This window comes from Hemicordylus capensis, chromosome 4, assembly GCF_027244095.1.
Source record: "Hemicordylus capensis ecotype Gifberg chromosome 4, rHemCap1.1.pri, whole genome shotgun sequence".
NCBI classification, from domain to species: Eukaryota; Metazoa; Chordata; class Lepidosauria; order Squamata; family Cordylidae; genus Hemicordylus; species Hemicordylus capensis.
In genome coordinates this window covers 235,619,107-235,644,516 of record NC_069660.1, presented here as the reverse complement: position 1 = coordinate 235,644,516, position 25,410 = coordinate 235,619,107, and the positions used below count along the sequence as shown (strand labels likewise).

Sequence of the window (25,410 nt, the reverse complement as noted above, 5' to 3'; positions counted from 1 at the left end):
GACAAACAGGTCTTAAGCAAGCCACGGGGTGGTGGAGAAAGGGCTGCTCAGGTTCTCAGGCCAAAGTTGTCCTCTCAGGAGCTGATAATATGAGCTCCACTAGCCTTGGCTATTTTTCTTCTTTTAATAAAGTTGTAGCATGTTCTATTGAAACTTGTTAGTATCGGTTTCTTTCTTTTCCTGCTTCCTAGAAAGTAGTACATTTAAAAATTGTACACAGGGGATAGTCTCTGAGCACAGGCAGAGCACATCTCTCCCTTTTAAGCCAAAGGCTTCTGCTTAATGGTTAATGGCTGACATGATGAGGAAAATTACTTAAAGTAGATGTAAACCACCCCGAGTCATTTTTGGAAGGGCAGTATATAAATCAAATAAATAAATATTGAAATTAAAAGAACAACTTAGGCATTACCTAGCTTGTCCTTTTAATTGCAATATATTTAGTTTGAGTAATTTTCTTCATCATGTCAGCCACTGAGCCAATTCACACAACCAAGAATTGGAGGGTAGAAGAAGGCAGTAAACTCAGCTAGTAAATGTGGGTTGTTTAGATCCTTTACCTGAACCTTTACTAAGCTGGGATGAAAAGAAGAGCTGTCCTACCTTGGTGTTAGTTCATGTGCTTCTGCTTCCCTTGCTCTGCATCCCCTTACAGCTGGCTGCCATGTTTGTGAGAGATTGCTGTGGCTACAGGGGCTGCTAGCTGGGAATGTGCTGCTCTGTACAGCACACTCTATGGTCCCATGCTAGCAATGACTTCAATAGGGTTGGGCCTACCTCATTCCTTCTTGTGGCCAATCTGAGGGCAGCTGCTGACATCATGGGGTATCCCACCTTCTAGCTTCACAATGCATGCCAGGAAGGTCCTCCTAAGATTGGGCGAACCTCCTTTGTTTCATGCTTGCTGCTGCCATGATAGTCTGCAGGGTGTATTCACAGAACCAAACGTAAGCTCTGGTCACCAGTAAAAATCAGCATAGGTGTTCTTCTCTCCCTGCAGACACCCTTTCTGTCACATTAGACAGAAGTATCTCTAAATAAATAAATAGATAAATATTAGGGCGGGGTGTCAAAATCGGATGGTGTCTTTGCATGTTCCTCCTCCCCCTGCCGGCCTCCAGTTTGCTATAAATACACCTGGTTTGGGCAGTTTTTGTCCTGTTCTGGGCCTCTCCTCCATGGTGGTGGCTATTTTGGAGGCTGCCGCACATGCCCAATGGGCCTCTGCATGGCTGGGCCCCTGGAGCAGTGGCAGTGAGTTTTTGCAGATTAAAAAATATATATTTTAAAACAATTTTTTAAAATGAACCCCTGAACCGAACTTGAGGTTGTTCGGCTCAAGATTGAGCCGAACAGGGGCAGGTTTGGTTCGAAGCCAGCTTGACACTGAGCCCTCGAACTGGGCAGGTTTAACATCAAGCCAGTTCAAATTTGAACCTGCTTGCAGACCCATACCAGCTACTTATTTCAGCTGTGTAAAAATCTTCACAAAAGACAGGAATTTCATGTTCTCTATCCCCACACTAATGGGTGCAAATAGATTCTGCACTAGCAAGTCATTGAGGTCATTCACACAATCAAAAAGTGATGGCCTACGAGCCCGGTGCTTCCATGGAGGCTAGTCCACCTAGGAACTCCCCCCTTAAATGAGGTTAATGGAGCGCTTGCTCTATTAACTGTATTTTTGTGGTTATGAGATGCCACTCTGCAAGGACTTTTGAGGAGACCCCTGCTGGGAGGCTCCAACAAGCCTCCCAGCCTGAGAGATCTCTCCAGGATGTCCTGCACACTTGTGCAAGGCATCCTGGAACTTCCAGGGGCCAGCCGGCCCCCAATCCCCGCTGCCCCTGCTGGCTCCATGACGGAGTCGGCAATCATGTGGATGGCCAATCTGGCCACCCAGGGACGGCTCCATGCCCAAGGAGAGCGGGCTAAGCCTGCTCTCCCTGCACAAAGTGTAACGGCACTTCACACTAATTGTGTGACGCACCACACTGTGTTCTACCTGAGTATGTGCTCCCAGTTTTCGCTTGTGTGGAAGCAAGGTAGGAGGAAAACTTGGGTAGCAGTGACTGTGTGGAAGCAAGGTAGGAGTAAAACCTGAGTAGCTTTTCCTCCTACTTTGCTTCCACACAATCACCCAGGTTTTGCTTTTACCTTGCTTCCACACAGCCAAAAATTGGGAGTACACACAGCCCCCAAAACTGGGTAGAACACAGTTTTTGATTGTGTGAATGACCTCTTTGTCTAATTACAACTAGAATGTGATAGCCAGGGATGGCCTGCTGGACAATTAGGATACATGTCATCTTTTGCAGTCCAACAACAGCTGGAGACCCAAGTTTGATATCCATCTTATTTAGATGCAAATCTTTCTTAAACTGAAAACATACTAGGTCCTATGTAACCTAATTATGGTAAAGCATCTCATAATGCTTTACCATAATGATGTTTTCATAAGGCTTTACCATAATTTACCATCTCATAATTCAGGTTTATTGCTCAATGTGGCATTTAGGTGTGATTCTGCTGTGTGTGTTCAGTTTATTTCCAGATTTCCCCCCACCTTTAAGGTTACCCAGGCCTTTTCATTTCACCTATGTCTCCACTGCCACCATTTGTTTGTTATGAAGCCTCTGTAACGCTGAGAGTTTCTTATCTGGTAACGTGACCTTGCAGATGTGGGGAAGGTCGCTGACAGGCATTTTATTTATTTATTTAAAATATTTATACTCTGCCCCTCCAGTACATTACTGCTCAGGGTGGCTCAACTCAGTTAGAGATGTTTCAAACAAAAACAAGAATAAAACTTTATTAAAGACTAGTTGATCCGGCGTAGACCTTCTGTGCAGGGGCGTAGCAAGGTTGGAGGGGGCCCAGAGACAAGCACACTTCACAATATATAGTGCACTCACACTCACATCCCCATTATGAATACAGTGAATATCCAGTTCACATTGAATCTAGTTTTTTTACTCTCTGCTCCTGCCGATCTCCAAGAGACTCAACATAATTCATAGGGGGTGCAACATGGGCGGGTGGTGAGTCATGTGATGTGCCTCTGGGGGGCCCCTTGAGGCAGTAGGGCCCCAAGACGACTGCCTCCCCTTGCCTAATGGTAGTTACGCCCCTGCTTCTGTGTCCCTAGTTCTCCCTGTCATTTCCCCCCTTCCCTTCAGCCCCAGTACATTCTCTGTCCTTCCCCCTCCCTTCAGCCCAAGGCCATTCTCCATCCCCTCCTCCCATCAGCCCCTGTTCTGCACTTGGCTTTCCTTTCCCTCCCTGCCCGCCGGCGGTGGTTTCCCTCATTGACCGGCATGCCCAGCGCTTTACTTCCCCACTGGCTGGGCCAGGCTGTGGGAACTTTCCCTCCCTGCTAGCCATGCTGGGCTGCGGGAGCTTTCTAATTCCCCACTCCCAGCTGGCACACTCTAACTGCCACTTGTGATTGACGGCCTCATTGTGTTCCAAGCTAATATACATAAAAATATGAGCTCCATGCATCATTGTATCATTGCATCACACACTATGAGGCTACTTTCACTCACTGCTTATTCCTAGCTGCATGAACTTAAATAACGCCCCCATTCCTTGCTCTGTTATCTGCTGATGAGTCATTACTTGTGAGTCTCTGATCCAGAATACACAGAAGAAGGAAAATTAGAATTGTGATACTAAGCTATTGTGATAATAAGCACAGCAACAAGGACAGGCAAAACAATGGAAGAATCCTTGATTCCAGCTGTAAAAATCCTGGCACAAGAATGGACTTTCATGTAGTATCTCTTCACTATGATTGGTACAAAGAGACTGCACTAGCATGTCCTTGCCTAATTATGACTATGATGTGATATTTGTTTATTTGTTTGTTTGTTTTTTCAATTTTTATACCACCTTTCATACGACATCCCAAGACAGTTTACAAAAGATACAATACAATACAACTCCATAAAAACAACATTCACAACCTTAAAACCAGTTAAACAATAAAAACCACCCCTCCAACCCCATTAAAAAGAAGCAGGAAAGTTGAGAGGCCCTAAAGCAGGCATCCCCAAACTGCAGCTTTCCAGATATTGCTGAACTACAACTCCCAGCAACCCTAGACACAATTTTTTGTGGCTAGGTATACTGGAAGTTGTAGTTCAGCAACATCTGGAGGGCTGCAGTTTGGGGATGCCTGCCCTAAGGGGTAAAATCCTGAACAAATAAAAAGGTTTTTAGTGGGTTTTTAAAAAAGCAGCCACAGATTGCAAAGAGCAGACATTCAATGGGACAAAATTCCAGAGCCTGGGGGCATCAGCGGAGAAGGCACTGCCTTGTGTGCACAACAATTTAGCCTCTCTCAACATCAGTACATGGAGCAAAGGTCCTCGGAAGCAGGATATGTGTCATCTTTTAACTGTCACATACGGCCCTCTGCTAGGATAACTGCCTTCCTGGTAAACTGTAAAACAGGCCTGCTGGATTAGACAAAGTAATCGAAGCCACCCTCCTGTTTCCCACAGTGGCCAACCAGATGGTGCCAGGAATCCCGCAAGAAGGGCAGTGGGGAAAGCACTGGAAAGGACTACACTTACCAGTGCCCCACCCCCTTCCAGAATGGCATTGTGCACCTAAAGGGACACTTGGAAGTGGCAAGCAGTCAATTTGGAAGGTGGGTCCTGCGCAGAGGTGCATGTTGTGGATGTTCACTTCCATACACTGCCAGAAGGACTGTGTGCATAATTTGGCTTGGGGGGATGGGGCAGCAGGTGGGATGGAGCAGCAGTGGAGGAGGAAATGTGAGTACAACATTCTTTCTTATGTAATGGAAAGGCCAATCAGATGTACTGTTGGAACTGGCCACCCCATTGCCTTCAGGGGATAGGAACAATTATCATTGGTGGAGCAGAGGAGGAAAAATGGATTCCACCCTCCATGAGCTCAAATTTTGATGGAAAAGACCTGGACAGTGGTGGCATCAGGAAAAAAGGATGGGGGGGGGGTGCAGGAGGGCCAAAGTGTCTTTTTGGGTGGCAAATTCCTGAAACAAAAATGGGGGTGGGGAGGCAAACTATTTGTATGAGGGGATACGTGTGTGTGCACTCTTCATTCCCAGCCACATTGGGGGTCAGAGCCGGCTAGTGACAGGAACATGCCTCCACTATTGCTGGGAGTGCCCTGCCGCACTTCTGCCATCACTGCCAGGAGGTGCCCACCGTGCTCTCTGCCACCATGGGAGGGGGCTGCCACAATGGGGGGGGGTGCCTATGAGAGCAGAGGCCACCTATGTCTTCCCTATGCCACTGCTTTATACACACACACACACACACGACTGAATGACCAGCCTAGTACTGTTAACATTCATCTCATGAAACGGTTTCGGAGTAGGGGTAAAACATATCTGTAAACAGAAGTCACTTTAACATAGTTTTCTTTGAACAAAACAAGTGCTAAAGATAGTTCAGGTCTTACAACCTTTTTGTTATATTGAAATAACAGCTCATGTAAACATGACTTCAGTGTCTAGGTCATAGACTTCAGAAAAGAGGGTGATATATTCTGCATCGGCCAAATGGCTGCAAGGCACAGAGACTTCTACTCTTACTATCCCAGAGTACAGAAGCAGTCTTCCACATGAGTTTCACTAGCAGGGTCAGTTTACACACTCCTGTGGGAATACCCACATATACATATTAAAGTTGTGCCATTGAGTTGGTGTCAACTCTTGGTGACCACAGAACCATGTGAGATATGCAAAATGATTTGAGCTTGAAAACTAAACAACCCCACTTTGAATCATTTTGAGTGCTTCGAGCAAGATTTTGGAGGGATGCTTTCCCCTTGCTGTTTGGTTATCTGGCACTTGCTTCCTATTGACTTGCAATCTCCTTGCTTCTTTGGTTGGCTTGTTATGATCCAAATCAAGTGTTTTCATGGGCAACCGTGTCCCCATTGGCTGGGGGGGGGGGAAGCAGGGGAGGCCAAAGAGGGAGTTTCAAATGTATATAAGGGCCTGGGAGGCAGAGAGCCCTTACAGTGTGGCAATGCCTCTTGAAGAGGTAGGATACATCAGGAGAGAAAGGACAGAGACTGCAGCAGCACAGAACCAGAGTGGTGGTGTGTGGCCCTGCCTGGCCCAGTGGCGAGAGAGACAAAGAGTCCTTGTGGCTTATCTGTCTCTCCTTTTCCCCTCTCATTTTAATTTGCAGTGCCAACTACTTTTCTCCGCCCCGCTTCTCTTTCACTGGGTGTTGCTTTGAATTCTTCTTCTGTGGACTTTTTCTTCTTGTTGTTTGTAGCCAGCCAGCCCCCAGTGGCTTTAATAACTGGGTACTGTGCTGACTTTGTTTTTTTCTTTTGCAGCTCCAAGCTGCACCACTTTGCATCTGGATTGGACTGCTTTTGGGGGGGGGGGCAGGAGCAGGCTGGCGTGCTGTGACTTCTGACTGGAGCCCAGCCTGCCCAGGCGCTCTCTGTTTCCTTGGTGTTCCACTGCCCCTACTTTTTTTAATTTAAAAAATTGGGTGGGTGGGTGCCTGACTGGTGCCCACCTGCCCTCCCCCTAGCTGTTGAGTCTCAGTCCAAGTGCCTCAGGGAGCAGCACTTGACCAGACTCCAGCAGAAGAGACTGAGAGAAGACTCTGGAAGGTAAGTCCCCCTTAGACAAGTTATTAGAGAACTTAGAGTTCTTAATCTTTAAATAGGGCCTAGTTTGGGGAAGGGATTAGGTAGGCACTAGGACTGTAGGACAGAAGGGGTGGGTTAATTTAGGAGAGCCCCCCTTTCCTTCCCTTCCCTTCCCTTCCCTTAGACCTACCCGATTGTTGTTTGCTCCCCTAAAAAAATGCCCCCCATAAAGCCTCCTTTATTTGAGGGGAATTAATTTTTCTACCTTCGTGTGCGTGCACTACAGTGCTATATATAGCACTGTGTGTGTACACACAGCATAAATAGACTACCCCAACCACACCACCCTTTTAAAAATAACCACCTTAAAGGCACTTCCTTCCCCTGCTATCAGAGTTAGGGCTGTAGATTAAAAACAAACAAACCAAGATGTCTGGCAGGGCATGAGGCAGAGCCAGGAGCAGATTGCCAGGCAGAGGGAGGGGTGATGCTGCTGGCCGTTGTGGGCAATGGTGAGAGGAGCTTACTCCCCAAGCCATCCCCACTGCTGTGGTGCTGTGCAGGCCCACTTTTCTTCAGGTGCTTGGTCCTGCAGTGCAGTTGCCTGTGGTCTCTGAGGTAGAATTCGGGAAGAGGTCCTCCTCTGTCAGGGAAGAAGCTCTTCCTGTGGCAGTAGAGGAATAGCTATTTTCGGCTGCTAGCCCTGCCAGATCACTCTTTCAATCCTCCCCAGACCCCTTTGGCAGTGAGCCCCCATCTGAGGCTGAGGAGAAGCAGGAGGAAGTTTTTCTGTTCCCTGAGCCTTCTCAGCCCTGGACTGAGGGTGGTGGCAGCCCCCAGAAGAAACCAGCAGTTCCAATAGTATCACCCACCACCGAAATAGTCCCGAGCAGATGGCAGCAAGGTGTGGAACAACTTTGAGCTCTGCCATGGTGACCCAACCCACACTGTCTGCACCCACTGCAGGGCACAGGTCAGTGGGGGGAAGGACCCCAAGCATCTTCCAGCCTGTATCAATGTGTATGTCTTTTTCTGAAGTTCAAAGTGTCCCACAACAAATTAGTTATAAGAACCTTTCACATCCTACAAATAACACCAAAGTCTACAAACAGCAACAAAATCTAATGAAACAAGGGCTGGCTCTATGATGAATATGATATTGGTAGTCATGGCAACCTGATGGTAATAGCAGGTAGCTAAATATGCTCATTTGTCCACAACCATCCTAGGCAGTCACTCATTGCTGGAGTGCTGGACTGGCTTTCAGAGTCTGCATTATGAAGTGCACTCAGGTTTCCATCATTGATGAGCATTCAATTACATGATTATTTTTATATTTAAAACACTCCTGAAAACCCAGGCAAACATATTGTTAGTCCTCTGGGCAAAAAGGAAGACTGGATTCATTTCATGAAGTTATTTACCTTCATGAATAGATCTATCTGCTGGAGCTAGGACCCTGGCAGCATCAGCTCTCAGCTGAAATGTCTCATAGTGATCACTGGGGGGCTTTTAGGGTCATGGATAAAAGTGCTGGACTCATCCCCTCTTTCTTCTTTCAGTGTAAGTCTGCATTTTGTCTCTCCAGAGATGGCTGTTTGTTTTGGTCTCTCTCTTCAGCCATGAGCTACAGTTGAAATTAAGCTTCAGGCTTTTTCACATTTGGTTGTAAACTTTTCTTTAAATAAATCCTTGTAGTTCTTCAATACTAAAGAACTGTTAAAGACCTCTTGTTTTGCTGCTTTCTCGCCAAACTGGTTTTGCTTTCCTATTTGGGGTCTGAACTCCCATTCTTCCACTACAAAGGGTTATGGGCCCAGGAGCCAGTAAATAAAAGAAAAAAGCCTAGATAGTTAAATAGAAAGCAAAGCAAAGAGAAAAACATTGAAGATGGAGACAGCATAAGGATTCCAGATGACTTGAAAAGTTCCAAGATCCTGAGTATGAGCTCTGGTCTTTCAAGCTGGAGATGCTCCTCAAGAGTAATGGACTTGGCAGTGTTCTGCACACCCAGAGTTCTGCAGATGCAGGAAAGGAGCAGAAAGAATGGGACAGAGCAAATTGGCATCAGGAATAATTTAATCTTAGTGCATCTAATAGACAAAGAAAATGCAAAGAATATGTGGGAAACTCTGAAAGGATTCTATAAAAACAAGTCTGTGGTTTCCAAAGTGCATCTAGTAAGAAAACTGAGCAATAAAAGACTTAGAGAAGGAGAATGTCTGTGCAAGCACATAAATGAAATGTTAGAAATATCTAGGCAACTGCAAACTCAAGAAGTAATCATGCCAGATGCAGTTGTGATAGGACTGCTGTTGAATAGTTTGCCACATTACTTTGATAGTGTGACTAGTGCCTTGGAAGACAAGGATGATGCAGACTTACCATTTGTAATTAACCATCTAGAGGACTTGGATTTGTGCAGAAGGGATGATAGGCAACCAAAAGAAAGTGAAGAAAATACATCTAGAACCTTTCAAAGAAATAAGAAATGCTTTATTTGTGGAAGCCCAAAACAGGCGTGCCTCTCTCAATTGGGAAGCGGCGCCAGGCCAGACGGCAGGCCATGGTGTCACTGTGCTTGCTATCCACCGCCTGCCACTGCCACCACTAGGGTGTGTGTGATTGGAAGGACTACTGCATCACACACCCCAATAGCCATCTCCTCGGCTGCGCAGCAGCTGGAATTTGAAGAACTTTTGTTAACAACACAGAAGTTCACAGGGGGTTGGGGGGGTGGAAGGACTACTGGCTCACCCCCCACCCAGCAGCCATCCCCTCAGCATTGGGATTTTTAAAGATACACGGAGGCTCACGGCAGGGGAGGGCAAGTGGAAAGCTGCTTGCTTGCCTGCCTGCCTGCCTAAAAAACAACATGGAGGTGCGCAGGGAGGGAGGTGTTAACTAGTGAAGGCGCGGACCGGCACTCAACCTGTCGGGGACCGGCGGTTGAGAAACTGTGATATAGAATATAGAGACATCAGACTCTAGAAACAAGTCTGATGTCTGTAAAATATGCTACAGAAAGGGATCACAAAGTAAAATTTAAAGGAAGGCACTATTTCATTACTCATAAACAGGAATTGCTTATGAACACAGTTTTACAAGAGAATGGATTGTTTGAAGTAGAATGCGTGACTAAAAAGGCCAAAACTGTGAAGGAATGCACACACAAAGGATGTGTGTGCACAGAAGGTTAGGCCATAGAGATGCCAAAATGGCTGAAAAGTTGGACTTGGTAAAGGGTCTGAAAATAGCCCCCTGCAGCACTGAATCATGCTGTATTAGCACTGTGCATGCTGTATAAGAGCAAAGGCGACACGGCCTGCTTTTCTTCCATGCAAAGAAAGAGAAACACAGCATCCTTTGGATCTGATTCACAGTTATGTTTGTGGACCTATGCAAGTTAATACATCAGGAGAGAATAAATATGTTCTTTCTTTCATTGATGACTATTTTAGATACACATATACATACCTGTTAAGTGAAAAGTGACAAGTACTAGAAAGACTAAAAGAATATGTTGCAAGGGTGAGTGACAAGTTTGGGAGAAAGGCACAGATCCTCCGTACTGACAATGGTGGATAATACATTGAGAAAGATGTCATAAGATTCCTAAAGGAGGAGGGCACTGAATAACAAAATACTGTTCCTTATACTCTGGAAGAAAATGGAGTGGTGGAAAGAAAGAACTGTTCTCTTATGGAAATGACCAGATGCATGCTTGTAGATGCTGGTTTGGGTACTAAATTTTGGAGAGAGGCAGTGATGACTGCTACTTACCTGCAAAACAGATTGCCAACAAAGGCCACAGGAACAATGCCACATGAGCTATGGCATGGCAACAAGCCCATTTTGAGTCATATAAGAGTGTTTGGATCTAAAGCATACACCTATATGCCAAAAGGATTTACTCAACTGTAAATCTGAGGAAGGAATAATTGTTGGCTATTCTTGTTGGATGTAAAGGATATATGATTTAAGATCTTGCCACAGAAACAATTAAAATATGTAATGTAGCATACTTCAGTGAAAATTAAAAACTAATCACTAGTGAACTGCCAAACTTAGAGCTCAATTGTCAGTTGGAGAAAGAATCAAGGCAATATGACCAAAAGGAAGGATCCACTGTAAGTTGTACACCTGGCAGCGATTCAGCAGAAAAGCCCCTGGTGGCGCAGGGGTAAAACTGCCGCCCTGTAACCAGAAGGTTGCAAGTTCGATCCTGACCAGGGGCTCAAGTTTGACTCAGCCTTCCATCCGTCCGAGGTCGGTAAAATGAGTACCCAGAATGTTGGGGGGCAATATGCTAAATCATTGTAAACCGCTTAGAGAGCTTCCAGCTATAGAGTGGTATATAAATGTAAGTGCTATTGCTATTGCTATTGCTAAAAGGATATGTTGATGAACAAAGAGTGCAGCGTTCAACAAAATAAGAGTTTCGCCTGAGAAACACTCCTACATTGCAAAGGGAGAAAGGTTTCAAGAACCAAGCATGTGGATAGACATTGATAACTTACCTGCAACTTGAGCACAAAACTAGAAGGAAGCTGCGAAAAGAAATGGAATCATTGCACTAAAATGACACTTGGACACTCACAGAGCTACCTGAGGGAAGAAAGACTATGGGATGCAAATTGATTTTTAGGATTAAGCAGAATGCAGAAGGAGATGTCCAGTATTACAAAGCAAGTGAGCAAATGGTACCAGATGTGATAACTTACCTGTTGCCTAGGGATCATTTCAAAACCTTGAGAGAGAAGTTGGGACTTATAGACAGCAGCACGAGCTGATGAGAAGGAGTGATGGCTAGGACCCTAGAAGCATCAGCTCTCAACTGCAATGTCTCATAGTGACCACTGGGGGAGGAGGGGTTAGAGTCATGGATAAAAGTACTGGACTCCTCCTCCCCTTTTTCTTCTTCCAGTGTTAGTCCAGAGATGGCTGTTTGTTTTGGTCTCTCTCTTCAGCCATGAGCTACAGTTGAAATTAAGCTGCAGGCTTTTTCACATTTGTCTGTAACCTTTTCTTTAAATAAATCCTTGTAGTTCTACAATACTAAAGAATTGTCTCAAGGCCTCTTGCTTTGCTGCTTTCTCGCCAAACTGGTTTTGCTTTGCTATTTGGGGAATAAACTGCTATTCTTCCCCTACACTATCATGAACATAAGAACAACCATGTTGGATCAGGCCAAAGGCCTATCTAGTACAGCATCCTGTTTCACCCAGAGGCCCACCAGATGCCTCTGAGAAGCCCACAGACAAGAGGTGAAGGCATGCCTTCTATCCTGCTGTTACTCCCCTGCAACTGGTATTTAGAGGCATCTTGCCTCTGAGACTGGAAGTGCTCTATAGCCAACAACTAGTTGTCATTGATAGACCTGTCCTCCATGAATTTGTCTAAGCCCATTTTAAAGCCATCCAAGCTAGTGGCCAGCACCAGATCTCATGGTAAAGAATCCCATAGATGAATTATATATCTTGTGAAAAAATACTTCCTTTTGTTGATCCTAAATTAATTTAACTCCAAAACCCTTCAGGTCCAGTCTGATTTTGGACCTAGGTGCATCCCTGCCTTCGATATCTGTTTCCAAACTCCTGTACACAAAGCTCCAGGGAAACAAGTTCCTCAGGTCTGAGCCTTGAGTTGTTAAGAGCTGCTTTCAAACTGAGCCACCTCAGGAATATGGCCCCTCCGAAAAGCTGTGCAACCTACAGCTAATGCCCCACCTGATATCTCTCTTGGCACAACTGAAATACTGTGTTGTCCAGAACAAAACCTCTAGCCAGCCAGAAATCAAGTCCTAGAAAATACTAGCACAAACAAACTTAGCTTGTCTTTCCCCCTTGTTTTCTTATTTATTTATTTATTTGCTTGCTTGCTTGCTTGTGGTCTTCTTTAGAAAAGAAAACAAAAGGTCTGTTGCCTCCTCTGGTCTGAGCCTTGTCTTTTCAAGAGCTGCTTTCAAACTGGATAGTAGGGATGCAACTGTTCATTTAAAAATGTTTTAAATATCTGATCTCTTACTCAAAGGTCTTCAGGGATAAGTTGCTTTTTGTCCCTACCATGCATTTGGGACTAGGACTAAGATTGTTCCATTGAAATCAGTTAAGATAAAGACTTTGAACTGGTTCAGATAATACTATGTCCACTGGCTTTAGCACATTTAATAAGTGTGGTGCAACATGAGTACACACATCCTTCCTCTTCCCAACATGCCTGGGTGTCTTTCCCTAATCACATGGGAGAGCAGTTAATCCAAATCACCCCTCCATATGGGCTTCAAATAGTTTATCTTAAATTATCATGTGCAGGGCATTTAGATGAGTGGTTTGGATGAATTGTACCCCATACAATTAGGGAAAGATGCCCTAGCATGTTGGGAAGGGAAAGGACTTGCACACTCACAGCATGCACACATTCTTATCATGTATGCTGAGGCCAGCAGATGAGGTATTGTCTAAACCAGGCCTGCTCAACTTAGCCCCCCCAGCTGTCTTTGGACTACAATTCCCATAATCCCCAGCCACAATGACTGATAGCCAGGGATTATGGGAGTTGTAGGCCAACATCTGCAGGAGGGCTGAAGTTGAGCAGCCCTGGTCAAAACTGACCTTCTCTGTCTTGTAAAACATCTGATGGGGGGCAAATAGCAACTCAGCCCCTGAGGATTATCTTTTCACAATGTTTCGGGATGGTTTGACCACCACTGTGTGTTAGGGATCTGCATGGAACCAGTTCGGAGGCCCTTTATGGGCCTCTGAACCAGTTTGAAGAACCGCTGGTTCCACTGGTTCAAAGGCAGCAGGGGTCTATCTTTAACAGCGGGGAAGGGTGTACTTACCCCTCCCACAACTTTCCTTGAAGCAGAAGGGCAACGAAGTGGCAGGGAGGTACGCTACTTCCCCGATGGGCTTTGAAAAACACAGACGCCAGTGGGGGGAAAGTGGTGGAAGGGGTAAGTGCACCCTCCCCCGCTCTTAAAGATAGACCCCCTCCACCTTCAAGCCTCCCTGTACGGTTTTGTGCACATCCCTACTGTGTATTTTCTGACACTCACTCTTTCTCTCTCACTGAATTTAATGGAGCTGAGATTATTGTATTGAAATCTATGACAGAGAAAGATCCTGTGTACCAGCACATGTCCAGGAGAGGAGAGTTGGTCTTGTGGTAGCAAGTATGACTTGTCCCTTTAGCTAAGCAGGATCGGCCCTGGTTCCATATGAATGGGAGACTTGATGTGTGAGCACTGCAAGATATTCCCCTTAAGGGATGAAGCTGCTCTAGGAAGAGCAGAAGGTTCCAAGTTTCTTCCCTGGCATCTCCAAGATAGGGTTGAGAGAGATTCCTGCCTGCAACCCTGGAAAAGCCATTGCCAATCTGTATAGACAATACTGAGCTAGATGGACCTATGGTCTGACTCAGTATATGGCAGCTTCCTATGTGCCTATGTCTGGTGGGGGGCAAAGAGAAATCTACTATTTATCTACTTAAAACAAAACAACTGCCCCATAACTCTCAATCACACTTACTTTCTAGAAAGCATGCATAAGATTGTGCGGTAAGGTTACAATCCTATTCAAACTTATATGGAAGTAAGTCCCATTTTTATTTTTTAAATAAAATGGCATGACACTTTTCTGTCACAGTTGGCTTTCAAGCAAGCATAACCAAATGCAATTGAAAAATCATATCCTATATAGACATAAAACAGCCGAAACACAATGCAAGAGATGGCAAATTAATTTTTTCTGGGTACCCAATACAATGGAGAATGTTGTTGTGGACACCCTGACTCCAACATTAAACTCAGGGTTACCAATCCAGAATTATGTAGAATCCAGGTCTGTGTCTGATTCTACTTTATTAAGGAATCAATTAATGCCTGAGATCAGATACTGACCAGTACATGACACCCAGGTCTCATGATGTGCCTTTGGGACAGGAATTCAAATGGAGTAAAATGATTAAACTCCTAAAATTTGCCTGAACTTGCTTTCAGGTAATGTCTTTGGGAGAAGCTAGGAGCTGAGCTTGCATTTTCTCTTACAAAAAGTCTACATTAATCATTGGTGATTGCTCTGCTTTGCCAGGGGATAATCCTGTTTTTATCTGAGAGATATTTGCTATGTAGAATTAGAAGCATTGTTTATACCCTATTGCTGTCTTTAGGATTCCACCCTAGGTAGATGCACACAAAAGAAAATTATTTAACTGCTCTCTCTCACACCTATAGCTTTGACTCTTCCTTCCTAACACTTTTTAACACTCTCGGGGGGGACGGGGACCAGGCACCAGAAAATCTGGGGACAAAAGAAGATGCCCATTTGCAAGCTCAAGAGATGCAGATTTGCTTTGGGAACGTCAATAGAACAATACTCTGCCCAAACAGGATATAGGACACAGATCCTGTTTTCCCTGGACTGACCTAATATCCTGAATCAATATCAATAATTAAAAGACAGTATCGAGAAGACAACAGCAATTTACACCTTTTGTGATCCAGGAAGGATGATGATATTTTGAATAGACTCTATGGAGATCAAATGCTGGAACAATTCTAAGAAGGGGTCTCTGGACCTGGCAAATCGGCAATCTTTGCATAACAAGCAATCTTTGCTCATGTGTGTATCCCAAGTGCCTGCTGTCTAGCTGTGCAGCTAGCAGAGGCTTGGAACCTGCCGACAAGAGACTGCTCAGTGATTCTTGCCATGGGGTGAAGAATCAAGGGAGGACTCTGTCTGTGGAATCCAGCACCAGCCTTTTTCATCTGAAGCCTGCATCGCTTCCAAGCCCCAGCAATGAACGTTCCTTTGAAGACTTCTTTGGGAACCTGGCGAGATGCCGATTCAACGCACAGCCCAGCCTGCTCCCCCACTTCCCTCCTCCCTACCAATCACTGCCATTCCCTTCATAAGTCCTCCCTTCCTTCTTCTCTCTCTGTTTCTCTCTAAATGCTTTATTAAGATTTGTTAGACAGCTGTAATTATTGATTGCACACACATGTGATAGCTAGGCACATTGCACTACAGCTTGAATCAGAAACATATTTAATTTGGATAACCTGTTTGAATTTTATCCTGATGAGCAACTTTCTATAATAAAGCCAATTGAATTGTTTGAGAGTATTTTGGGTCTTCTTTCTACCTTCATGCCCAGACTATACATGGTCATCGTCTAAAGAACTGGTCACTTTGTGACACTGTTGAAACAAGCCTAATTTCATATGCTAGCTCCGGAGCATATCTAATGTAGAAATCAGGCTTGGTTCACAACAATGTGAGACATGCAGCTTAAAAGATCTGTTGGGAGGTGTGTGTGTGTGTATGAAAAATAGGTCTATCATCTTTTTTTGGTCACTGTTCACAATGAAGGAGGAATAAAATGTAGTATTATCAGCCACTGAAGATCTGTATTACTTTTCAAAAATCAATCTGACCAAGTGAGCAATCCAGCTTCAAGCTGCTTAATGCTTAAATGTATTCTTAGCTTTAATCTCATGTTTATACTGTAAACTAGAACCTGTAGCTTTATTAGCAATATAGATGGCAACATGAGTCACTAATTGCTAGCTCCTCCCCGTAGCTGATTTCTGGTAAGAGGCTTACATGAATGCATCCTTACTATTGTGTCAAAGGCACAGTCATTGCCCTGGCAGTTTTCCCCATGGATGCCAGAAAAAGCTAGTAAAACCAACCAGGATAACAAGACAAATTGAAAATAATATTGCCCAAGATCACTAAGGAGGCTTTTCAGGATTCTGCACTCCAAGTCCTAGACCACAACCCTCTATTCAATTGAATTGAGTGGGATAATCAGTTATGACAGGGATAAGATGAGTTCCTGATATGTGCATTACACTGTGCTTTGGAATAGTAGTGAATTGAACTCTGTGCACTGCTTTATCCATTAAACACTTCAGAGGCATCCATTATGTCCCGTGAACAGCTAAGTACCTGAAAGAGAGGCATGCTGTTCAAATGAGAGGCATCACTTAAAAGAAGGAACGGTTGGCATTTGTTATGTATTAAAATATTTGAGTGGTTCCAGTAACCAGTTTCATTCCCAATCAGGATCTAAGAACAGATTGTGAAAAACAAGGGACACCATTAATGTATTGCCCACCAAAAGAGACCAACTGATTTTCCATAGCAATATAGCATTTGTTGTATATTTGCCAGTAAAACATTTGGTGCTGGGCTGGCTTTAGGTTTTGATGCCCCTGTCAGATATGCACTCTTTGTGGTCCTCATTAACTAAGACATAGGGCATGCAAATTGAAACTTTCCCTCTGACCTTTCTGGTTCTTCCCTACAAAGTTTCAATATTTAATGCATTTTTGTTATTTAAAAAACAATTTGTTTTGCTATTCATGTATTAAAACCACATTAGTTTTGTAACTAGATTTTCCCATTCTCTTAAGTCCCATTTGCTTTCATTTCCTATTGATTTCAGTGGAAAATGCAGCTGCATTTCTGCTGCCTGTGACTTTTGTATTTTTCACCCAATTGGCATTCATTTTTCAGGCACTCTACTACCCCTCCGTACCAACAGACCTGACAGTTTTTAGACAGATAGGAAAAATGGCTCATATTCCAAAAGGCATTAAAAACAGCACACAGACATATAGCATAATTACTATATAAAGAGAATAGCAATAGAAATGAAAACTATAGGCATAGTGCAGGGATACCAAGGCAAGCAAACCTGATTACCAGCCTTGAACAGCAGACTTTTCTGGGGTAGAGGTACAGAGTTAGTGCACTTTGGCAAACCAGACAGGTGGGTACCAATAGGCTCTGCTGTTCTCACTCTTCTTTGTCCACAACCTGTCCAGAAACCCCCTGTGTGCATTGGTACGTATTGGGTTGGTTCATACAACACAGCCTCCATCACACACAAATATAAATGAGATGTGCTGAGAACATGCCCATCCAGATGTTCTACGCAGATATCCTGATAACCTCCTGGCCTGTGCCTTTACTTTACTGCTTGGTGGGGTGGGGGCCGTTCATCTGAATGGCTCCGTTACATATTCTCTAAATACTTGTTTAAATGATAATGATAATAAAAATAAAAATAACAAATTGTTCTCTGGGGGACACTAATAATGCAACAGTAAAAAGCATCCAATAAAAACACATAAAACAAGACGAACAAATTATAATATAAAATAGAAATATAAACACAATACAAAACATTTTAAAACCTTAAAAAAACACCAGTTTTTAAAAACCTGAGTGAACAGAAAAGTCTCCAGCTGGCATGTACAAGAACAAAGTGATGATGCCAGGCAAACCTCACTGGGGAGGCTATTCCATAGATGGGGTGCCAACACAGAAAAGGCCCTCTCCCTAGTAGCCACCCGCCTTGGCTCATTTGGCAGGGGCAGATCTGAAGGTCATTCAAGACATACGGGGCAAGGCACTTTCTCGGGAAACCTGGTCCCAATCCATTTAGGGCTTTAAAGGTTAAAACCAGCACTTTGAATTGGGCCCAGAAAGACTGGGAGCCAGTGCAGTAAACAAGTACTTAGGGTGAGTGTATAGAGAGCATTCAGATGAACAGTTGCCTGTGAGAAAAAAGGATGCATCAAGGGTTGTCAGGACATCCCCAGAGCATATTAATAACCATCTCTGGGCAGTTATTGGTAACCGCCCAGAGACAAAGGTTTTGGGCAGTGTACAAATTTGACAAACAGTTAAATAAATAAATATCCCAATGGGTGAACTCTTGTGTTCCCTTCATATTGCATGCATCATGCCAGGGGCTGTATCATACAAACTGGCCCATTGTGATGGTGATGACTCAGAGACACAAAACAAGCACTTGCACATTTTCACATTTATTTATTTATTTATTCATTCATTCAATTTCTATACCACCCTTCCAAAAATAGCTCAGGGCAGTTTACACAGAGAAATGATAAATAAATAAGATAACTATAGCATTCTGTTTATGTTTGGCTCTACACTTAGGCAGCAGACTTTGGTAGAGATTGAGCAATATGGACAGTACAGGCCTGGTGAATATCATAAATGCATCGCTGAGGGAGGGTAAGGTGCCTCCATGCTTGAAGGAGGCAATAATTAGACTGTTTCTTAAGAAGCCTTCCCTAGATTTACAGGCCAATCTCTAATCTCCCTTGGTTGGGCAAGGTGATCGAGAGGGTGGTGGCCGACCAGCTCCAGGCCGTTTTGGAGGAAACTGATTATCTAGACCCATTTCAAACTGGCTTTAGAGCGGGCTATGGGGTGGAGACAGCCTTGGTCGGCCTGACGGATGCCCTATACCTGGGAATCGACAGAGGGAGTGTGACTCTGTTGGTTCTCTTGGATCTCTCGGCGGCGTTCGATACCATCGACCATGGCATCCTTCTGGGTCGCCTGGCGGAGTTGGGGATAGGAGGCACTGCTCTGCAGTGGTTCCGCTCCTATCTCTTGGGCAGATCTCAGATGGTGGAGTTTGGTGACAGTCACTCCTCAAAGCAGGAGCTGTTATATGGAGTCCCTCAGGGATCCATTCTGTCACCAATGCTTTTCAATATTTACATGAAACCTCTGGGTGAGGTCATCAGGAGACTTGGTGCTGGGTGTTATCAGTATGCTGATGACACTCAAATCTACTTCTCTCTTTCATCTGCTTCATCAGGAAATGGCGTTCATTCCCTAAATACCTGCCTACAGGCAATAATGGGTTGGATGAAAGATAACAAATTGAAGCTGAATCCAAGCAAGACGGAGGTGCTCATTGTAGGGGCTCAGAATCTGAGGGATTAGTTAGATCTCCCTGTGCTGGATGGGGTTACACTCCCCCGGAAAGAGCAGGTATGTAGCTTGGGGGTACTCCTAGATCCAGGCCTCACTCTGGTATCTCAGGTGGAGGCTGTGGCCAGGAGTGCTTATCAGCTTAGGCTGATTCGACAGCTGCGTCCATTCCTAGAGGAGGATGACCTCAGAACAGTGGTGCACCAGCTATTGTAATGCGCTCTACATGGGGCTGCCTTTGTACATAGTTCGGAAACTTCAGTTAGTTCAAAATGCAGCAACAAGGCTGGTCTTCGGGGTAACCCGGAGAGACCATATTATGTCTGTTTTGAAACAGCTGCACTGGCTGTTGATATGTTTCTGAGCAAAATACAAAGGGCTGGTTATTACCTTTAAAGCCCTGAACGGCTTAGGTCCAGGTTACCTTAGAGAGCGCCTTCTTCGGTCTGATCCCCACCGCATGCTAAGATCATCTGAAAATGTCTGGCTCCAGTTGCCACCAGCTTGTCTGGTGGCGACCCAGAGGCAGGCCTTCTCTATAGCTGCTCCTGGACTGTGGAATGATCACCCTGCCGACATCCGTAATTTGAATTCTTTATTGGAATTTAGGAGAGCCCTAAAGACCTACCTGTTCAGCCTGGGCTTCCAGTGCTCTTAAATTGTTTTAAAGGGTCTTTGATGTTTGTGAACTGCCCTGAGCTATTTTGTAAGGGTGGTCTAAAAAGCAAGCAAGCAAGCAAGCAAGCAAGCAAGCAAGCAAGCAAGCAAGCAAACAAACAAACAAACAAACAAACCAACCTTTCTGAGAATGAGAAACTATTGCAGGTGGTTGAGTTTTACCATGGCTGTTGTCCTTAGAAGTTATCAAAGTGCTTAGATCCCAAATTAATTTGCATTTGCTGCAGTCTTTGGGAACAGACTTCGGCATGGTAGAGGGATCAACTACTTTGGGAAACAAGATCTGGCTGGGCCAACATAATGCCAATAGGCAGGCAGATCTGGGGATCAGGTTTCAAGAGTATATATGAGAGGCAAAGTGTAGGATTGGCCCCAGCCAGATGAATTGCTTTGGGAAACTATTGCTGACAAGGTCATTAGGCTGTGACATGCAGGAGAGAAGAAATAACAGGAGGTTTTACAGGTTTTTATATTACTCTTATATTTTAGTGTTTTAGCTTTTTAAAATGTATTATCTTATATGCAATCACTTCTTTTATCTAGTCTTACTTTTATTATGTAATCACCCCTACATTTTATGCTGGTCAGAGACCGTAATAAAGATTGATTTGATTTGATTTGATTTGAGCTGTATTTAACCCGACCTCCCTGCAGGCTATCAGGGACCAGGACAGACAGGGCTTTGTTTTTCCTGAAGGGAGGCTGCGAATTGTGGCTTAGCCTGAGGTATGTCCAACTTAAAATAATCCTCTATTTCCAGCGGCTTTTGAAAAAAACCTCGATGTTTCTGCTAAGTTCTGACACTTGTCTTTGATGTGTGTAGGGGAGCAGCCGAGGGCTATGTGAATGCTCCACCTGATCCCCCGGATTAAACTGCCTCGAATCTGCTGCAAAATAGATTTGCTCCTTGGATACCCCACAGCATAAAGCCCTGTCTGTAAAACCTCCAGGAAGTTTTTCACACCGGCTTTTAGATCACATCTCCTCTAGAATGGAGGTGAGTGTCCACATATGGGCCAGAAATCCTTGCAAACTATCAGAGAGCACTTCACACACAATTGTGGCTTTCCATCGGGTGTTAGAATGTAGCTTGATTTATATCCAGGGTAAAATAATCTACTTTTTGCATTGGTTTTTGGGGGGCAAATCTGAACTCGCAGTAAAGCCTTGCAGAAAATCCATGGTAAAACCTGCTGTCTGGGAAAGTTCCAGGCAGGCAACCTATTGCCAGGTCCTGATTTGGGATCAGAACTGAGCCAAGAGATGCTCCCAGAGCTGTGGAACATTTTCCCCAATCATTATTCTATTCACATGCATCCATCCAGGGAAAAAGGAGGGGTCAAGGTGCTAACATTTCCACATTGCCCTATAAGTAGCAAGTAGGGAGAGAGAAGAGAGAAGGGAAGTTTCCCCCTTACTCCATAAGCACTAAAGCAGAAGGGAGGCTTAGGCTAACATTTTCCACATCATGGCATGTACAGGAATTCAGGGAACGAGAAAGAGGCAAGGCTGCTGAAGCTTGATCATTGTTTGAACTCTTCCCCATTGAGGAAATGCTTAATCCATCTCAAAGGGTGTTCAAGAAGTTACAGATTGACAGGTTACAGGTTGATTTTCAAAGCAGACTTTGGCAGAGATGAAGGTCTGTGAACATTACAGTAAAAGGCCAGGGATAGCCAGCCTGCTAATGAGAGTTGCTCCACCACTCAGTGCCAGTCCTGAGTGATGAAGTTTCCCTTCAGCAGGACAGTGGAACATTTTCTCCAAACAAAAACAAAAACTAATAATAATAATATTTATCTACCACTTCAAAACAAAAGTTTTCAAAGTGGTTTACAAAGAAAAATAAATACATACATTGATATCAGTGGAGGTTCATCTGAGGGTGCCGCCAACTTGTCTGGTGGTGACTCAAAGGCGTGCCTTCTCTGTAGTTGCCCCAAGACTGTGGAATGCACTTCCTGCTGAGATCAGAGCTGCTCCATCCCTGATGGCTTTTAGGAAACAACTGAAGACACATTTCTTCAGCCAAGCTTTTTAGTTGAAGTTTTAGCTGATGTTTTAAAGTTGAATTTTATTGCTTGTTTTAACTTTAAATTTTATATATGTTTTAAAAGTGTTAAATCTTTTGGTTTATTTTGTTGTTGTAAACCACCTAGGGACTTTGATAGTGGGTGGTATATAAATGTGTTAAATAAAATAAAATAAAATAAAATAAAATAAACAAATCCTGTCCCAAAAGGGCTCACAATCTATCTATCTGCATGATGTGATCATGTTGGATAGGGCCAATTGCTCTTCCCCTGCTAAATATAAGAGAATCACTTAAACCTCCTCCTGAGCTTATGAGGTCTATCAACGGCTACTAGTCAGAGGGCCACCTCCAGCCTCAATGGCAGGATGCCTCTGAGCACGAGTTGCAGGGGAGTAACAGCAGGGTATGCCCTCAACTCCTGCTGTCAGTTTCCAGTGGCATCTGGTGGGCCACTGTGTGAAACAGGATGCTGGACAAGATGGGCCTTGGGCCCGATCCAGCAAGGCTGTTCTTATATTCTTATGAGCCTGCTCTTCCCCATAGTCCCCAGGGCTGATGTCTGACTTAAGCTCTTCCTGGAGACTATTTTTCTATTTTTTCTAACTATTTTTCAAACTATCAGGCCATTAACATCTCCAGGGTTGCTTTCAATAGCTACCTGGGGATTGATGGTAATTCCTGGACATTTCAGGCTATTAGAGGGTTGGCAACTCTAATAGTGTCCCTAGCAAATACCATCTGTCATTGTTTGGGGGAATGGTGAAAGGGAAGAGATTTGGCAACAGCCAAAAGGTTTAATGGATAGAGAAAAGAGAATGTAGAGATTAAGACACAATCAGACCCATACCCCTTGGGGCGGGGGACCACAAAGGTAGGAGGTCCATATAACTTGTGACCTTGAGCACTTATGCTTTCTTGTATAAAACGGGGGGGGGGGGGGCAGAGAAAAAATTAGGGGATTCGGGCGGGGGGGGGCTGTTCCTCCCATGACTATAGACCTCAACACAGTCACAAAGATCAGACTGACTAGTATGAATTAATATGACTGGAATTTTTTTGCAAAGAAAAGTAGCCTGCCAACATTAAAGGTAAAAAGTGTGCCATCGGGTCATTGTCAACTCCTGGCAACCACAGAGTCCTGTGGGTTTTTTTGGTAGAATATAGGAGGGGATTACCATTGCCATCTTCGGCGCAGTATGAGATGATGCCTTTCAGCATCTTTAAGCTCTAAAAAGAGAGAGAGAAAGCACAGAGAAAAGCAAGCATCTGTCCCTTTTATATAGACATAAATCCTTCCTCTTACCACTGTGATTGGAAGTGTTTGTGTGGAAAGAAGATGTTGGGTACTCACACTTGATTTAAAATGTGTTCGAATTGAAGGTTGGCACATCATCTTTTCCTTGCTTTCTCTTTATCCTATACTTTACCATCAATCTGATCTGTGCTGTCTGCTGGGAAAATAGAGTAATGAATGAAAGCAAGTGAAACTTGTCTCATTTGGAGCCCACCTGGGACCTCTGGCACTCATTTCATTCTTAAAAACAAATGAAACCAGTGAGGCCAATTCAGTTCAATTTTTTATTCACTAGGAAACAAGTGCACCACCCTCTGGTGTTTACGGAATAGGAAGAAGAGTTACTCTTTTCCATTGTATCTAGGATTGCTACAAACATGTTTAGTCTTCATTGCAGGGCCAGTCATAAGGACAAAAGAAGAGTTCTAGTGGGGAAGACCAAAAGTCTGTCCAGCATCCTGTTTCCCTCAGTGGCCAATCACATGCTCCTGGGAGGTCTACAAGCAGGAGATGAACGCATACCCCTCTCCTGCCACTGTTTCCCTGCAACTGGTACTCAGAGACATAGTACCAGCAGTTTGGTTCCATAGTGGTTCAAGTGAAGTATGTTCCTTTTGTAGTCTTGGTTTCTTTCTGCAAATATGTCCTAAAAAACCCAAACCCCTCCTCCCAACATCAGAGAGGTGCACCTAGGTAATTTTGGAGCCTGGACTTAAAGGCCTTTGGAGGGCCCCCCCCCGCCTCTGCAAATTAAACATCATCATGCTCTACCAGGTGACCACACCACTCGGGACAGACTGAAGCGGATTTGGGGACCCCCGGGGCTGTGGAGGCCCTGGACTTCAGCCTGGAAGTCCAGGAGTAAGAGCACACCTGCCCAACATTACCCTCTAACCGAGGGATAGGCTCTCCAGATGTTGCTGAACTGCAACTTCCATTAGCCTTAGCCATAATTTATTATAGATGGGGATGATGGGAGCAACATCTGGAGAGCCACATGGCCTACCCCTGCTCTCCTTGGCTCCACCATTCTAAATGGCCCTGCATGTGGAAAATGTAACATTCCTGACAATGATACCTTGGACATCCTTGGAGTGTCAACATCCTACCTAGCTATCATGCATGTCACTTCACTGTACTGGACTTTACTTGAGCAGCAAAAGCTGGGGACAAAATGTCTGTCATCTCAGCTTGGGAAAATCCTTCAAGCCATTTTATATAACAACACTGTGCCCTTGATGCAGAGCAATGCAGAATCCATGTGGAGCATCTTTTGCAGTTTTAAAATGAAAATCACTGGGCACTCAATATTTTAGCTCCTTTGTTAGACACCACATGGACTCTCTGTATGGTAGTCTGCCGTTCATTCAGTGGATCTAAATTGCACGGGAAATATTTGAAAAGCTCTTATTGATTATCAGCTTCAAGCTGTGGCAAGATAGCTCTTGTGAATGCTTTGTCCGGTTACTATTACACATTATTACTACAATAAAGGAATGGCATTATTGATAATATATTCCTAACTATTAAAAAAAATCAAATTATCTATTCTGTCAAATTATTTCTCATCTCAAAAATGCCTTTCGGTTCTTTTGTGCCTCCAAATGGTTCTTCTCAAGCTCAGAATGTAAACAGCTTTAATTTGCAAGGATCAAAGCCAATATAATTAAGGTTGGTAAATGCATACCTGTAGTGTTGCCTCCAATAATACTTTTTAATTGTGTGTGCCCTGCCCACGCAATTCTTTACCAATCGGAGGTAACAAAGCAGGAGCACCGTGGGAATGGGCAGTGGGAATTCCAGAAGCAGATAGGGGAGAGGAAAGAGCCCCTTCAGGAGAAGGAGGCTGGCACTGTGCAAATGAGATGAGGAAACAAGATGAACAAGTTCTGTTAACTCAGGAAGAGAGAGAGAGAGAGAGAGAGAGGAAGAAAGACAGAGGGGAAGAGTGAGTGGAAGAGAGAGAAGAAGAAAGAGGGGAAAATAGAAAGAAGGAAGGGTGAGGGATGGGTCTGGGCCTGGGC

General features: G+C 44.3%; 1 protein-coding gene across 5 annotated transcripts in view; it reads right to left on the bottom strand.

Annotated features, from left to right (window-relative positions):
• The window catches only part of MC2R (melanocortin 2 receptor), a 43,879-nt gene that overhangs the window by 8,278 nt on the left and 10,191 nt on the right, over positions 1-25,410 (bottom strand). Inside the window, exons 1-2 of one of the 5 annotated variants that reach the window (XM_053248371.1) lie at positions 25,074-25,346; positions 23,444-23,543 (exon numbers count right to left, since the gene is read on the bottom strand). The exons of 1 other annotated variant lie outside the window; for it this stretch is intronic. In XM_053248371.1, coding sequence (XP_053104346.1) covers positions 23,444-23,485 — 42 coding nt within the window. In that variant the 5' untranslated portion in view covers positions 23,486-23,543; positions 25,074-25,346. Of the gene's footprint in view, positions 1-777; positions 827-21,914; positions 22,043-23,443; positions 23,544-25,073; positions 25,347-25,410 lie in introns of those variants that run through there. 3 more of the 5 variants (XM_053248372.1, XM_053248374.1, XM_053248370.1) reach the window with 3 other exon arrangements.